At 35.9% G+C, this 18,791-nt stretch overlaps 1 protein-coding gene across 1 annotated transcript in view; it reads left to right on the forward strand.

The window, feature by feature from the left end:
* Positions 1 to 9,609, forward strand: part of wdr18 (WD repeat domain 18) — a 125,343-nt gene extending 115,734 nt beyond the window's left edge. Inside the window, exons 9-10 of the mRNA XM_084100759.1 lie at positions 1,276 to 1,344; positions 9,134 to 9,609. Of these exons, the coding sequence (XP_083956885.1) occupies positions 1,276 to 1,344; positions 9,134 to 9,262 (198 nt within the window). The 3' untranslated portion in view covers positions 9,263 to 9,609. The remainder of the gene's footprint in view (positions 1 to 1,275; positions 1,345 to 9,133) is intronic.
* Positions 9,610 to 18,791: the final 9,182 nt, after the last annotated feature.

Here is an 18,791-nt window from a genome sequence, read left to right on the forward strand (position 1 = left end):
ATAAATATTGCAATAGTTTATTTCACTCTTTAATTTATATTTTAATTAATGAAGGCATGGCAATTTTAAAGTGATCTACATACTGTATAACAAAGAAATACTTTTTTCATTTTATTCTTTTTTTCCGTACACCGTTGTTTAAAAGTTTAAGATATTTTAATGTTTTTGAAAGTCTTTTATGCTCACCCAGGCCGCATTTATTTGATCAAAAATACAGTAAAACCAGCACATTTGTGAAAAAAAAAATATTACAATATAAAATAACTATTTCCTATTTGAATATATTTTAAATTGGAATTTATTTTGCAATTTAAAAGTTGAATTTTTATGCAGCCATTACTCAGTCGCATGATCATTTATTAGTCATGCTAATATGCTGATTTGATGCTCTAGAAACATTTCTTATTATTATTATCAATGTTGAAAATAGTTGTGCTGCTAATATTTTTTGAAAACCATATTTTGTGCATTTTACAGTAGCATTTATTTGAAATAGAAATATTTTGTAAAATTGTAAATGCCTTTACTCTCACTTTTAATCAATTTAATGCATCCCTGCTGAATAAAAGTGTATATATATATATATATATATATATATATATATATATATATATATATATATATATATATATATATATATATATATATAATTATTATTATTTTTTATCTTACTGACCCCCATAAGTATTGTAAATGATAAAAAAAAATCAACCTATCCTCCACATTGAGAAATGATGTACCATTACAATGTTATGAGTACAATATTTCAAATTTGTGAGCGTTGTGGGAATCCATTGAGAGCAGAATCAAAATATAGTGCTGGGCACCAGCTTTACTCATCTTCCTGTGAAATCAGCAGACTCACTGTATCCATCGAGGCAGGAATAGTAAATTTCCGCAGACGTGCACTGATGGTCTGTAAATCAGCAGAGTTAGATGGCAGAATCTGGGAAGGGCTGTTAAAAAGAGATTGACCTTGCTAGGATTTTCATTGTCAGCCTTAATAATCTCGTTGGACCCTTGGAACAACGTCATGCTCTCCACAAACCCCCGGCCGCTTACTCACTGTCAGTAGTGATCAGCCTTCTTGAGACAGCCATGATTAGACCTTGTTTGTAACGGACCCTCACATTTGGCACAGCCTCTTCAGGACACTTGCGTCATGGGAAATACCTACACACAAATACCTTATTGGCACACTCAATCATTGTTGTAGCTTAACATACTATTGTGATGATGTTTAAAGTGTTTCACTTTGTCTTTTCACTCTCTCAGGAGCCGGAGGGGACATATTTGGAGAAAGCAGACGAGCTCTACTCTCTGATGTGTGCCGTCACAGACAAGGTAAGGAGGGAAGCGTACCATTCAGTCATTGCTGTGAGCTGAATTTAAGCAAGGCTTTCAAGGCGGAGACAGTTTATAGCCTGTCGGCTTTGATTCTTGTAATGATCCGCATGAAGAGAGAGGAGACAGAGCAATGGTCACATGTAGTGTTGACTAGTGCTTGGCTTTGCAGAGTAATCAACCCATAATTGCCATTTTAAGATGGCTAATTATTTTGCCAATCCTGGGTAATTAACAGAACTTCCTTTTGATAATTTTGATAAAACATTGCTTAAATTAAAAGTTTAGCAATTTATATTTGTTAATTTAATTTAGCTCCAATTTAATTAGCTATAATAATGGCTTGTTTCCACTGAGCGGTACGGTACAGTACAGTATGGTACGGTTTGGGTCGGTTCCACTGCCTAACAGTACCCTTACTTGATAGGCGTGGTGTAGCCTATGTCGGAAAGAAGCGATCAACGTCATTTTCGCGTGAAGAAGATAGCAACATAAACAACAATGGATGACATACAGCAGATCTTGTTCTTGCTTCTCTGCATGTTTGTCACAAGAAGCCAAGCGCCGACATTAGGCGTTTCTCAATAGCAAGTATGCAACATGCCAAGTCCGACTCAGGAGAATGACTCCAGAGGACGCGAGTCCGGTAATTCTGCAAATGGAACAGCGCGTTCTTGAAAGCGGCACTCAGCTCGCTCTGTTACTCCGGTTATCTCTGTATGTATATTTTAGGCTACAATAAAACGAAATATGTTATAAAACACCTCACTGCCTCTTTTCGTTTTCATTTAAAGAAATCTTAAACATGATAGCCACACAAATGTGGTTCAGGCAACGCGTATTGATTATATTCACTGCATGTAACGTTAGCCTATTTATAACAAAACGAAATATAAAACACAACCCTACCTCTTTTCGTTTAAATATAATATAAAAATATTAAACATTTTAATATGGTCCAGGAAATATGCGCATTTGTACTAAACAACAGATGTTGCAGGAAACAACATTACAGTGATCATCTTCACTGTAATAAAATTAAAAATGACAAAACTCAACCCAGTCTCTTTTTGTTCAATTTAAGTTTTATCAATATTAGCCATTATAAAAGTATAAGTATAGTGTAACGACAATGAGAAGAAATCAACCACAGACTAATTTTCTTCCAGAAAATTAATTCAAACTCTCTACTTCCTGCCGAACAAAACAGAAGATTGGTTCAGAACGTCAAATGATCCTCATCACTCTGGCTATTTAAAAGAGCCTCCCCCAACACTAACTAAATAACTGGTCAATGGCTAGCTTTGTGGCCAACTACGGACTGGTTAAGATAAAGACAGTGTCCTCACAGTCCAGAGCCATAAGTCACCCATCCTGGCGCCACAGAGTCTGCAAAAGACCCTTCTAATGACCAAACCAACGAAAACCCCCCAACTAAGAACTTTTATGAGCCCAGCTAAAGGAAGAACTTGTCAATATGAGGGGGTTTTTAAAAGACAAATTGGTTCAGAAATGACACCACAGCATTCCTGACCCCTCCTCCTTAAGACCTCTGAACAGAACAAACAGTGTTCTGTCTCTTCAAACCAGAGAACTGATTCTTACCAATAAACTACATAAAATCATTTAAGAACAATTCTCAATGGACTTACAATCAAACAATCACGCAACTACATAATCCTGTGTGTTTCCACCACTTATATGCATATTCTAATAAGATATGCTTTAATCCCATATAATTCATGTAATTGTTATAATTATTAGGTGTGTGAATGACAGTGTGTACTGTTTCATATCAATGCTATCTTACGAACACAACTAGCAAGATGGCTTGAATGATATCGGTGTAATATGTTTTGATCTTCTTTTAATTAGAAATCATGTCTAAACTGTGGCCTCTGTCCTCTCTGCTTAAAAGTTAGAGAACACACCAACACTCCAGATTTACGATGAGACAAAGCCAGTGTCTAATTGGTCCGCTCTCTTCAGGAGGGGGGACAAACTTTTAGTTAAAACAACCCAAAAACTAAGCTCTCTCTCTCGCTGCTCTCGAAGCTCTCTCGCTGCTCTAAAAGCTCTAAGCTCTCTAAGTTCCGGCAGACTAGTACCATGTAACAAACGAGCAGAAATAACCCAAATCAAGATCTGTAGAACATGGGTTAAACAGTTTCATTCAAGCCGTCTTACTACTCTCGTCTAAGTCTTCTTTTCTTTTCTAAGTCTTCCTTTATTTTCCGATTGAAAGTCTCGGTTTTAAGTTAAGTTTTGCTGCAAAGTTTCGTTCCACGATTCGCGGCTGCAACGCACGCTTTCAACTTCAAAGACTCATTCAACCATCAGCAACCGCCAGCCACACGTGACTGGTTCTCGCCCCATCTATCCATGCACAAGGAGACCACAGCCGACGAACGAACCCGGGGGAACCCTCTGTTACGCAACGAAGGGAATTCCAAAAAAGGAACGAGAAGACAAGCAAGTAACCTCCAGACTGAAAGCTAAACTGGTGTATTTATATAACTTTAATAACCTGCCTAAAACGATAGAAGGGTTAAATTAATGTTTGATGGTTCGTTCAGGTCATGTCTAAGTGCATTATGGAATCGTGAGATTTCATCCTTTCACTCTTAAACCCACTCTTTCCTCACTCTCTTCCTTTCTGCAACTCGTATGAATGTGTGTGTGTGTGTGTGCGTGTGTGTGTGTTTGTGTTAGACATTAGCTGTACGTGTTAGTATATAATCAATAAAGTATTGTTTGTATTTGAAAAGAGATTGCTTGTGTATGTGCTTATAAAATTTTATTGTCTTGAACTTCGATCAAAAGTTACCTATGCTGTTACCCTATTTCTTAATTTACTGTTAGGGGGTTATTCTTTCTTGGCCAGGAAGATATTATATTTCCTAGAGTTAATAATTGTTTATGCTTTCTGTTCATTGGATGAACTGATAAATTATCATATTATTGATTCTGTTACAGTAAATAATTGAAAATAATTAAATTATTAATTATTGATCATAATTCGTTATGAATAATAATTAATAATATTTATACGTGGGCGTATAAACGCTACAATAGGTACAAGAAGCTATACAATAAGAAATAAAGCAAACAATTCAATCAAACATACAAAGACAGCGCTCCAGTCTAACCTTACAACGGTAAAGTTAAATAGCTTAAATATATAAAATTATGAAACTTCACTTAGCCCTCAGCCAAAACGATTGGCCAGGGAACAAATTATAGATTCACGAGACCAAATATTGCCCGTTAGATATACACAAGACAAATTATATCTCATGTTTAACCACTACTGAGACGTCGGAGTCAGCGGCAAACGCCAGAACGACTAGCCAAGGAAAGGCTGTTCCAGGTGGGGTACATGAGCGTCGAGCGCCCGGTGATCGCCAGGATCTCACAACCTGGATCAAATTTTCATAAATCTTTATAAATAAACCACAGATTCGAGCTTTAAACAACTACATTCTCGCCTGAAAAACTCTTAAAACTACATTTCGTGACACAATAACAGTAGTATTATATTTCAACTGTATATTAAAAAAATGGTGCTTCTTATGTTGTCATTCCCCTTGTAGCACGCGCAAGTGACGATATCTGTCAACCAAGTCTAGCTCCACCCTTTAGTGCCATACCACTGTGCTAGGTACCCCAACGGAAGGGTACCGAAAAAGTGGTACGGTACGGTTCGGCATTTTGGTACCATTCACAACTTTTAACAGTGGAAACGGAAATAATTGCGTACCGTACTGTACTGTACCGTACCGAACCACTCAGTGGAAACGAGCCATAAGGGGTCTTCTTTTAAGGCAAACATCACTGTGGCTGAATCCGAAATCATCCCCTATACCCTCAAATAGGGCGCTATTTGAAGGGACAGCCATATGTAATGGTGAAACCATAGTGGTAAACAAAACGTTTAAAGTGGTTGTGGCAAATTTCACTTAAATGTATATAAATAACTCTTAAACGGAATGAGATATTTCCACCAAAATTAGGCTCACATATGTATGGGTTCAATCTGAGGTCACAAGTTGGTGAGCGGGCCCAGATCATATACCATACTGTACTGTAGAGTTGTCAAAAAGCACCGACTTCGGTACCAAGTCGGTACTGACATTTTTAAGTTGTGAAACCGTTGATCACAAGTGTGATATTGCATGTATACAACAGTTCGACGGCACAAGTTTGTAAATAAATAAGAAACGACAACGGAGTGTCTTTAAAAACCCTCTTTTGTGCAGAACTACTTCCTTCTGCCACTGATTCAAATCTCAAGTTGACACTTTAATAGTTTAACAAGCCTCCGTTACTGATTCTAAAACGTCATTTTAGAACTAGCAACGAAGGAATGCTGAGTTGCTTCATTGAAACTTATTCTTCAGGTCAATCTTATATTCATAATCACAAAATCATTTTGAATGTCCACTGAGGAAAGCGATATATTTTGTCTTTTTCCTTTTAACAATCTAGGGGATATATAAAATATAAATATAAAAGTCTTTGCTGACATCTAATGTTGTAATAATGTAGCTAACTTTCACTGAATTTGAAATCACAATCACTAACAGACCCTTCCCTATACCAAATATGGCATGTTATTTGCATAAAATAATATGTATTGAAAAATAATTAAATAAATAATATTAGCCATTATAAAAATATAAGAAATTTGTACAATAGAAAATTAAAAAGCAAAAATACAAAAGCAGCGCTAGTTAATAGTGCAGGATTTCAGTTAAAAAATAAAGTTATGAAACTTAACTTTGCCCTTAGCCAAATTGATTTGCTCTGGAACGAGTAATAGATTAATAAGGCCAAAGATTGCCCGTTTGATATGCACAAAATTAATTATACCTTGTGTTTAAACACTATCTACATAAGAGCCAGTGGCCAATTCCCGAAGGACTAGCCAAGATAAAGCTTTTCTCTGCGGGTACATGAGGGCTGAACGGCCGCTGGTGGTCTGGAGCTTCAAATAGGTGCTATGTTTATATATAAGTTGCTTATTTGAGGTCTAAATATTCTCGCTTAAATAACTCTACATTCTGTGACACAATAACAACAACAGTCTTTGTAAAATGATGGTGTTTGCTCGTCTGCCATGACACTCGCTTTGACAGAAATGCTGCAAAGCTGAGTGTTACAAATGGTGAAACTGTTCCCGTGGTGATACTGGTATCACATGGCTAGAAAAGGCTCTCAGCCAGTCAGAATTGAGAACCAGAACTGTTGTTTATAATGTAATGGAATGTAAAATGAATGAATAATGACTTGAAATGAATTCATTATGTGAGAAGGAACTGCAGAGATTTAGGAATGGGTTGCATGCGTCAACACTCAATTATACAAAATATTTGACCGCAGCATGCTGTGATTTACAGAGGCGATCGATTCAATACTATAATCTTTTATATAGAGCATCTCACTCACTTCCTTCTACAGGAAATGAGCCACTTGCACACCTCTGTCAGAGTCTACTCTGATTTATACTGCTGATAGAGCAGCTCCACTGGGCCGCTCTTATCCGGGGGTTCGGGCTCTCTCCGTGGGATGTTGAAAGTGTAGTCGAGCTATTTGAGAGCCAGCGGAGGAGAACACGATCAGACTGGGCTTGAAGCTGAACTGATTAACACATAAAGCCTAAGAGTTTATTTTTATTGATCTCAACACTCATAAAAAGGAAGCCTTTAAAGTAGAGGTGGGATCTTTGGAACCTCATTCTACTGAAAATGCGGGACTGAGTTGCTGTCTACTTGTTTTTTTTTATGCACCCCCTTAATTAGAAGAAGGTGTCGGCGCTTTCGACCTATTGAACGTCAGTTGTTTAGAGAATTAGTTACAGGGAGCTGCAAGCAAAGCACAGACTGTGTTCCTCATAACTCTGTCCAAATACATTATTTTAGGCTCTTTAAAATGTCAAAGTACAGTGAGTCCAGATGGTCCCCGCAGTCCCGTCCATCTGGAGGGACTGAGGGGTGTTTTGGGGTTTGTTGCCATTATCCGTCTATGAACACGTTCAGGTCACCACAGAGGTTGTTTTCTCATCCTCATGGATCTCCTGACGCTTTTAAACTGAGTCCGGCTCTGGCAGGACCATTAAGTGGATTAGTTTCACTCACTCAAAAGGGAGTTGGATCCCGCCGGCAAGCTCAGAGCCCGCTGTTTATTCAGGAGATGCATGTAAATAAATAAATAACTGGAGACCAAGAGTTTTTTTTTTTAACCTCCCACCAGCCCTCCCCCCACCCATTTAATCTGGGTGAAATGTGCATCGCTGTCACTCGGCGCTCGCCTGCACGGGGGAATCAAGCACAAAGTGAATGTCAATATTTTCTACGCTAGATTAGGGATGTTCTAAAACGGGGTTTGATGACCTCAGCGAAAATCTATGATGGAACTTGAATCCTAAACCCAGGTGCAGGGTTTTTATTCTTGACATGAAAAAAAGCTCACCTCCTCATTTACACACAGTTCATCTTCTGGCTTGTATATGCTTGAGATTTAGCTCTTTTAGATTAAAGGAATGTTCTGGGTTCAATATAAGTTAAGCGCAGTTGACATCTGTGACATTTTGTCGATAACCACAAAAAAATGATTAGACTCTTCACCTAGATATTAAAAACAAACACAAATCGGTTTATATTAATGCTCTCACAGTTATATTATTATAACAACTATTATATTATATTATATTATATTATATTATATTATATTATAAATTGTCTGCTTCTAACTTTTTATTATATATTTGCTGAACATGTATGCATGTTGTGAGTTGTGCCTGGAGTGAAAAAACTAATGTACTGTACATGTTCCACTTTTCAGTTGTATCATTTTTCATGATTCAATGAAACATATCAAATTCTGAAGACGTCATTTTCGGCCAAGTGGTCATACTAAGCTTGCACTTATTATTCCCAGCCTATAATTCAGTAATCACTAGGTAGACCTGCCACATAGTGATTTAGCTATATTATTAGATGTTATTTTGTGTTTTTTGTGTGTGTGTAAATGGCCAGATGGAAGGAGCTGTCCTCTGCAACCAAGGAGGATATTTCAAAAAATGACTAAAAATGGTCAGTTGGTTTTAGATATTGCTCATGTGCTGGATGTGAATGGTCATAATGTCCACATAATTATTTTGAAGCACCGACAGACCACTACCATGCAGAATGAAAAGTGCTGTGGCTGGTCAAGGAACACTAGTCAGCATTTTGACAGGAGGATGAAAATCACCTGAATGTTGGGACCACCTCAAAACAGCTTCTAAAGACCTGGATGAAACCTCCAATTTCATCTTGAACATTAAGCAAAAAAAAAAAGGCTGGACTGAGAGGTTGTGTTACCAGTAAATAAGCCATTTTATTAGTTTTCTACTGCAAAGAAAAACAACTTTCATTTGCCATAGAACATGAGGACTGGAGTGTGGAAGATTGGAGCCGTGTTCTGCAGTCCAATACGCAAGGGATAGTGTACATTCAGCCGGTTATTATCGTAGAATAAGCCCAGACAGGCTGATCGGGACCAACAAGTTTTGTTTAAACCTATTCATTCTGAAGATTAGTGCCTCACATACAAATGAATGTCCACCCCAACAGTCGCTAACAAAATAATCTATAAAAATCCTTCTTCTGTTATTGTGAACGGCTGGAAAGGTCATGAAAAGTCATGTTAAAAAAAAGTGTTGGAACTCTGTGTCTGTCAAAAAGATATGTCATGATAACTCTGTTTTTTCTCTCTCTCTCTCTCTCTCTCTCTGTGGTGCTGCCAGAGCATGTTTGGTGATGGGGAGAACACTAAGGTACGAGTGTCTGAACTAGAGGAGGAGATGAGGACCCTGAAGAAGATCAATAAAGATCTGTATGAGTTCTCCTCTCAGCTCCTGACCAAACCCAACTAGAAGAGCTTTCAGCTGCAGAGGTCCTCCAACAGAACAACCGTGCCAGTTTGAGAGCAACAGGATGGGAGAATGCATTTAAAAAACTCTTTGCAATGCACTGAAAAATGTTGAAACCGTTCTTTCCTGCCCTATTTTTATGTTCTAAGGGCAAAATTTGTTTTGCCCTTAGAGCTCACGGACCGGAATTATATTTGTAGTGTGTTTGTTTGATGACATTTACTTTTTTTGCATTATTGTAGGCCTATAAAAGAGTCTGAACTTGAAATGTTTGCTGTTTATGTTATAAAAGATTTTGACCTGTACACTTTATTAAAAAATTTCAGTCAAAAAAAAATCATTCACCCATATGACCATTTTTCAGCTTCTTTGTTAGGTTTCTAAATACTGTCCATTCCGATCATCACTTAAGGCACAGATCTTAAAATAAAATAAAGTCTGAATCTATGTAGAGGATTTTTTTTTTTCTTATTTAATTTTAATAAAGACATTTAGGGAATTTCTTTAAAAATTCTGATAGTAAATTTCTATTTATTTATTCATTTCTTTAAGTGCTACTTCTACCCCTTCACAGAAAATTTGGAAACGATATACTTATAATTTGATAGATATTTAACACTCAGGTTTGGTGTGCTTTGTGTAATGCAAAAAATCACACATTAATATCTAATTATAACTCATAACATTTCTCTTATTTTTAAAAGGGAAAAATGTCAAAGAACAACAGGGTTTTTATTATTATTTAGTTACTAACCTTTATGTGCTACTGTAGTTCAACCCCATCACAGTAAGTTTGGAAAATATATGCGTATAATTTAATTGATAACTGCAGTGTCACTCAGTTTTGGTTTGCTTCGTAAAATGTGAGTTACACATTATATAATATCCAATAACATTTCTCTTATTATTAAAGGGGGAAATGTCAGAGCATAACAGGGTTGAATAAAGACAAATTAAGGATTTTCTAACAAATTGCAAGTTTTTTTAATATATGAATTGTTGTTACTAATCGTTAAGTGCTACTATGGTCTACCCCATAATGGTAAATTTGAAAATTATATACTTTATATAAATTATATACTATAGTTTGATGGATAACTGTATATCGCTCATTTTTGGTGTGCTTTGTAAAATGTAAATCCCACAGTATATAAGGGAAAATGTCAGTATAACAGGGCTGAACAAAGGCAAATGAAGAATATATTTTTTACAAAATGCATGTAAAAAAAAAAAAAAGTATAAGTATATAACCAATTTTAATTTAATGGTGATGAATGGGAGCATACAAATTGTCCGATATATTTATTTTATTTTATTTTAATTTGTATTATTATTATTATTAGTAGTGTTTTATTATTATTATTTTATTAGATATTAGATTAGATTTTTTTTATTTATATTTAATCATATTTCATTTTATTTACTTTTTTGTGCACCAAATAAATGTATGAAATAATATGAACAAGTTTAGTAGTATACTGTTAATTTTATCAGTATTAAGTAATAGAAGCACATACTGAAGATTCCCATGGACTTCATCATCAAAAAACACAATCTGTGATATTTGTTATCGTCCCACCTGTTACCAAACATGGGTCATTCTCAGTTAAGTGTGCCCAGCTGTACATCCAGCAGCTGTCAGCAAGGTTATTGTCCTGTAATTTGAAGCTGACCAGATTAGCCGTGTTCATACAGCCTCACACCATATACTTGCTTAAATGACGCTTTCCATCTCACTCCCTGCACGCGTGCCTCCCTTCTGCTTTGCAGTGCAATCTAAAACTTTATAAGCACCTTTCCCCTGCACAGCAGCTTATTTTCATTCCTTGTTACAGGAGAGTAAAGCTGCCCTCGCTGTGACCCTCACAGACGTCTCTCAGGATTTAACATTCTGGAAACATCCACAGAATCTTAAAGAGGAAACATTATAGACTTTAAAAACTCAAATAAATGAATCAACCAGAAAAAAAAAAGAATCATCAGTATTCCACTTGCATACTGTTGCCAATGCAGAGAATGCTTGATTTCTATCTAGTTAACTCGTTTAGACCACGTGATGCAGATAAGACCCATCTGAGTATCATCATCTTAGGATGGAGAGAGAGGGAATCACTGATAACAATTACAACTACCTCTCAGCACTTCCTCTTTGAAGATTGTTCTACTTCAGCTGTTCCTGCTCACAAGAGGGAGAAACAGTTCCTTACCCACACACACACACACTCCAATCATCGTGTGGAAACTCATTCCCTCACCTTGACAGAGTCATTCTGTACACGTCAGCTGTGGGAAGCGCTGTAAGCTAGCTGTTCGAGACTGGGATCATGGAGGAACAGCTTCTTAAGAGCTTATTTTGTTTCACTGGCTGAAAGGGAAAGGTGTGATTTGAGAGTGAGACTTGAAACACCTGGTCCCACAGCTGTAAGGGTGTTTTTTGTTTTGTTTTTGTGTTTTTGACCTGTTGACTCTTAGAAACACACTTTTTCTTTGACCCTCTCCCAAGCTTTATTTGTCCGCTCACAATCTCCAAAATATATATCAGGAGAACTTTTTCAAAACATTTTTTTCCAAAATGTAATGACCATTTCATCACTTATCAAGTGATGCTCTTATTAACAATGCTGAAAACACTTGTTCTACTTAATATTTTTGTTGAAGACATAATACATTTAATCAGGACTCTGATGAATAGTTCAAAAGTACAGAATTTTTGGAAATTATGTCTTTACACTTTTGATCAATGTAATGCATTTAAATGCTTTACACACACACACATATACCCTTTATTCAAACAAATTTGTTTAAGATTTTGTAAGCATATTGCAGTGCTTGGAATCAGTTGTTTGATAACGCAATGTAACGCCAAATTGTGCAGACATCATTTTTGCCAAGGCTGACATACAAAGAAATTATCACATGCAAAAACAAGCAAGAACCAACTAAATATGAATAACTGAATTATGTTGTAGTCAGTGTATGCTTTTTCCATTGAGCTTTTTGTTTTTCTGTGTATTTGTACCAAGTTTAGTGTTTTGCTCTTTCTCATGTTTGAAATATTAAAAATATATAAAATATTGTCCTCATATTTTGATGGTTTAATCAAACTTGTAGGATCTATATATATAATTACAAATCTACTAAAATGTAAAAAATTATTTATCAGCATTTATTTATATAAAAACAATTTACAAGTGATATTTGCCTTGAATTTTTTTTTCACACATTATGTCTCATATCAAGCATGCACTTCACTGACCTTGTTGTCTCTTTGGAAACCAAGTATGGTGATTTTCAGTGGCAGCATATATCCTATGATATCCCACAATCCCTTGTATGTGGATCGGCTTGTTGAAAAAATTAAATTGGCATTTTATAGAGCAGTTTAAAGCAGCACATTTGATCAATTTCTATAAATGTAGATTTTAATTTCTCCTTGATAATTCAGTTGGCTGACTTTAAACTCCCTTGATTTTTTTCTAGATCATCAGATGTGATTTTTTGATAGCTTGAAAGTTGCTCTGAGACAAATTTAAGTCTATTAAATGGATATTTGACCCAAAAATGAAAATTTTGACATCAATCATTGTGTCACAAAAGAAGATATTTTGAAAAAAATGTGACGCCCATTTTGACCCCATTCACTTGTTAGGTAAAAACAGTTGGAACATCCTTATTGTTGTCTTAGACGTGTCTGTTTTTAGTGCTTTATACATGAGCCGGTGATTATTGAACTTATTTGAAATTAAAAGAGCAGAATGGAAGGAAACTCAAAGTCTTGATTACAATATCGCTCAAACATTAAAGCACTCAAATCTGTGTTGATTTCCGCGGCGCTCCATGCAGCTGCCATTTTGTCATCAGCGCTGCAGAATATAGCCTACTTAAAAGTCTCCACTGGTTTCTGCATGCTGACCAAATCAAATGTTTTCTGAATGTCCTATGCAAATATAGCCCTCGAATTTCAACGTGCTCAAGAAGGATGTGAATAATTGAAATGGCCTCTGTTAAACTGCTAATGTTGCGATGAGATGACCCATCTGGGCTGCTGGGAAATTTGTCACAGCAGCATATGAAGACTTGAAGACTATGCGAGGCGAAAACAGCCAGCGCTTGTGTTTACCACTGAGAGCTGTTTCCCTTTCAAGCAGAGCTCTCATTTCAATGCCAGCGCGTCTTCTTATTTACAACTTTGCTTATTTAATGTCAAGAGATTTAGCGGATTTACCGCCATGTGTTAAGCAGAATTCTGTCTTGTGCTCTTTCTTTGAAACACTAAATGTCATGTAGCCTCAAAATCCATATATCCATGTTTTCTGGGAAACAAATGAGCAAAAAAGGTAATTGATCCTGATGTCCTTTTGGTTAGCTTACTTTTAAATGTCAATTGCTAAGGGCTGGGTCCTCATGCAGTAAATAATTACAGGTTCACAGGTTTACAGTGAATATGTGCATTTATTCTTTCATTTTTAAGTCTTGCTAAACCATTTTTCATACCCTCACATTTTCATACGTCAAATATAATTAGAAATGTGGGACTAATTATGCTTGCTGCTTTCATTGCACTTCACTTTACCCAAGTACAAGTACTTTTCCTAATTGATTTTCTTCAAATAAGTTTAAAGCCTTGAACCAAACCATCAAATCCATCCAAATAATCATAACATTGCAACATTTGATTCAAAGCAAAAGAAAAAAAATGCAACGGTATACACAAAGATTTAATATCCTTTAAAAGGGAATGAACTACTATTCCCATAAAACATTGCATATATATATATATATATATATATATATATATATATAATTTGCATATTCATAGAACCTTCAAGGGTGTAGAGTTATATTCAAGCTATTTTAAGCCATGAAGATGTTTTTAAGGAAAAAACATGTAAATACATAATTTTGGTGAACAAATATGAGTTTTAAGGGATAAAATTATTGACTTCAGGGGGACTTTAAAACAAAAAACTTACATATAGTGGATAATGCATAGTGTGGACCAAACTTCCCATGAGGCTTGACTAATGGTCTCATGATGCATCTGAGACTCTTGTTGTTAAAACTAAAGGCTTTTGAAGAGCTGTAAACTCATAAAACTTGATGGTGTCTTTTATAAGAGTAGTCATGTATTTAATGCATACAGGAGTCAGGGCCATGCTTGCACTTCTCAACAATCTCTCCTTGTTGTCAGTGAATATACAACAAATCCAAAGAACCCAGAAAACAAGTTTCCACAAAAATATTAAGCAGCACAATTTTTTCAACACTGATAATAATGAGAAATGTTGTGTCTTAGAATGAGTGTTTTAGAATCAGTGTCTTAGAATGATTTCTGTAGGGAAATGTGACTAAAAATTCAGCATTGCAGTCATAAGAATAAATGGCATTTAAAATATTTTAAAATATATTTATATATATATATATGTATATATATTGTGAATAATATTTCTCAATATTACTGTTTATACTGTATATTTGATTAAATAAATGACTAAGAGACTTTCGAAAATATGATTTAAAAAAAGTACCGACCCTAAATGTTTGAATGTTGATATATATATATGAGAGAGAGAGAGAGAGAGAGAGAGAGAGAGAGAGAGAGAGAGAGAGAGAGGGAGCTTTGGATGGACAATAAATTAAAAGAATATAATTGTGTGTGGAATGAGCTGTGGTGTTCTCCATGTGTGTGTACACTGGAGGAATTTCAATGTATGGTTATTTTACTCTGTCATTCAGCTGGTTGGGCAAAGCAGTGGTGTGTGAATATATAATAAAGGGGTTAATCCAGAATTCTCTAGAGCTCACACAAAAGAAAAGTAACAAATCCACCTACTTCGCTTGGTTCAGTTTCATACAGCGTGGCCTGACCGTGATGAGAATTCTACAGCCTGAATCCTTACTGTGACATTTAAGAGGCCGGTGAAGAGAGTGAATGTGGTTTCGTTGCTGATCAGATTTCTTTCTTTCTTTTAATGCATGTCAAAGCACAGGAAGTGAGTGGAATATGTCTGTAAGATTTTTTGTTAGTTTGTTGCATGATATTTCCAAAAGACCACACATACTGTATGGCTATAAAAATTTCTGTAGATAAATATTTTATTCAGTGGGTCATGTGACGTGTTTCTACTAAATACTGAACCAAGAAGACTTTGAATGTGCTTTGTGCTTTGAATGAAACATTTTTTTTTTTTTTTACTTTCTACAACAACTGCATTTGTATTTCAGAGGCTGGCCTTATTTGTGCTAACTTTGTTTCCCTGCGTGGCTCATTATTTTGGGTTCACCCATTACCCATAAGGTCTCAAACCAGTCATGAGTGTCCAAGTGTCTAGACCTTTTTGATCTCATGGTTTTTGTCTTGTTAGTTTCCCATGTAATGAGGCAGAGAATTAGGAAGGAAAGACTTGGCATCAAGTTTGCATTACCGAGATCTGCCTCAAGCACCTCTGGCCCTGATCCAGTTTCACTGAGCACTGAAATCTGATTTTTAGGTGATTGGATGGAAACACAAGAGTGAGAGAGGGGAACTTTATTTTTTAAGGGTAAAAGGTTTTGGTGACTAAATGAAGTGTATTCCCAAAGGGCGAGAAATATTGTCTCTCACAATTGCTTTTTAATAAATGGCCGAAGGGAGCAGGCACAGTGAACTTATAAATCAGCTACTGCATCAACACAAACAAGAAAACCTTTCTGAAATTACCTCAACGATAAGGAGATATTAGAGTTCTGATCATGGAAAGACACGCTCAAAATGGATTGGTTAATAAAATTGGCAATGACTACAGTAAACAACTGTGGATTGTAATATGTGACATATTTAAGCAGCATCACAAGCTTAAGTGGTGCTGTTTGTTAATATCAGTAAAAATAAAAACGCCATAGTTATGATTGGAACCAGCAGGTAATTGGATGTTTCTGTTATTTCTACAACAGCAGGATTGATGTTCAATAAACAAAAAGTTAATATTGAGTAACTCACATTTTAGACAATAGGAAGGCCGTATAACTTTTTCCCGCCACACTTTTTCTTCCTGAATGATGCAGCAGTTTTGAAAGAATACATTAAAGTCTCCATGATGTAAACCATACTTGAGGAAAAGTACCTTTACAGTGAGTGAAATTGATTACAAATCACCAATTCCAATATGACTTAAGTAAAAGTCTTAAGCCTAGTCTAAAATGAATGTTTGAGCAGTTTTAACTGAAAGCAACGGACAAACGCTTTCACAAAGGCACGTTAATACTTAAATGTCCTCATTTAACCAAGGCCTAACCCTGGATTAATCTAAGCCCTGTCTGTGAAACTAGGCCTAACAGTACTTAAGTATTTTACTCGAACTGAACATTAAAGACTCAAAGATGTCCTCAACATTGTGCAAATAACATGTAATCATGTAATCAATAAAAAAGTAACTGTAGTCTGAATACAATTATTTTAGTAGGCTATGTAATATAATCTAATTACAAAGACTTAATTTTTGGAATCAAGATTACATAATCCAGATTACATGTAAGCAGTTACTACCCAACACTGCGTTTGACAACCACAAATTACCCCGTATCTATGTCTCTGTTTCCAATAACCCCATTTGTTTTGATATTTTGTCTAATACAATTACATTCATGTTTTTTTTAGTTCTCTGAACACATTTCAAGGCATTTTCAGGAGCAAACCATATGCTGATACTGAATAACTCAGATTGTAGGTTATAGAATATTCATGATTGCTTGCCAAATTCTCAAGGCACTAAAATACCTGAGGTGGTTCAACCATCTGACAGCTTGTTTATTAAGGATGGAAGAATCTGACAGATGCACAGTGAATGAGAGTTTTTTTAAACAGAGAGAGAAAGAAACATTCACTGTTATCTGAATCTGAGAGGATAATGAATAGGCTGCGACTGCGAGCGACGCTCATCTGGCATAGGCGATTCAGCAAAAGCAAAGTGTTTTCTTCTTACAGTGGTATATGACAATATTGACATCCGGTACTGTATTCTGTACATTATTAATGCTAAATTGGCCTTTACATTTCACAGTTTGATAGGATACCAGTGATAAATGATAAGTGGTTAAAAGGTTATTTCTCTGTCAACTTATTTAAAACCATCATCTACATCCCCCCCAAAGAAAGCTCGGGTAATTTAAACACTGTGGCATTTGTGGAAAATCCCCTTTATTTTCATAAGCTTTGAAGATATGTGATTCTCCTTGCTTTAGTCACCTGGCTTGGAGAGTGTACAAAGCACCCTCCTTCATCCCCTGTTACATTTCACGCTCATGTGGAACCACGGACGTCTCAGGAATGTTGAAACGGCACCATGACATTTAAAGAAGCTGACCGCCTTATTGCATTGTCACGATTCTCTGACAGAAAACAGAAGGATAAGACAAGGTTCTTCTTCATCTCAAAAAGGGAACTCATGAAATGGGAAATTCTTACAAAGGTGACTGACCATCCAACCTTTAGATTCTGGTCATTTATTTCTTTCACCTAGATGATGATTTTTTTGTAATACTAAAATTCAAATAAAAATGTTTTCACCGCAATGCCATAGAATAATCATTTTGGTTGCTCCAAATAACTTTTCAGTTAACAGTTTATAAAAGTTTTTTTTTTTTAATATAATCTCAAGAACCTCTTTCTGTTACAGAATCACAGACTCAAAACAGGTGGTTAGTGGAGAAACTTAGATTTTTTTTCCCAACAGCAATGGGAAATGCAGGTAAGCAAATCAGAGTTTTTGCAGTATAGTGAAGATGAATGGTTGATAACTTAGGTTTACTGTCTTTGCAGGTGGTGAAGGAGATCGTTGATGTGGACTGCGGTGAGGAGACTGATACGGGTGCTTAGAATTCTGGAGACTGTGCTCGTTGTGATCGGGCGACGGACGATGGAGCCTGGTGAATCCGTGACACTATCCACTATAAAGAACCTTTTCCGCAGTGGAAAAGTTCCATGCATGTTTCTAAGTTCTTTATGGAACCACTGATGGCAATAAAGAACCTTTAATCTTTTAGAGTATTTGCTAGACTTTTATTGAAGGGGCAACATTTTGTAACGTTGCTCATAACACCAAAGCGGTCAAGGTTTTGCTGGTTAGCATGACCATATTAGCCCCTGCTAGTACTGTAGATGCCATAACCTCACTAACTGACTGCAAAAGCATCTTTCTCCATTTGATGAAATACATTTTGTTTTTGCAAGCAACATACTTTAGATATTTTTAGTACTTACTTATATATATATATATATATATATATATATATATATATATATATATATATATATATATATAATATATATCTTTTTTTTTACCATTCAAATTGATGTGGTGCACAATCCTCAGTCACTAGACCAGTCACCTCACACTACATTTCCCATAATCCCTTCTAGCTCACACGCACACGCTTCACAATCATTCACACCTGCCATCAATCACCTTCATCAGCCACACACTATTTAAGCCTGCTTCACACTCTCATCAGTGTCTGGTCTTGTTGTTCAACACTGAACTTCTGACCACTTGCT

This window comes from Abramis brama (genome assembly GCF_963993115.1).
Source record: "Abramis brama genome assembly, chromosome: 23".
NCBI classification, from domain to species: Eukaryota; Metazoa; Chordata; class Actinopteri; order Cypriniformes; family Leuciscidae; genus Abramis; species Abramis brama.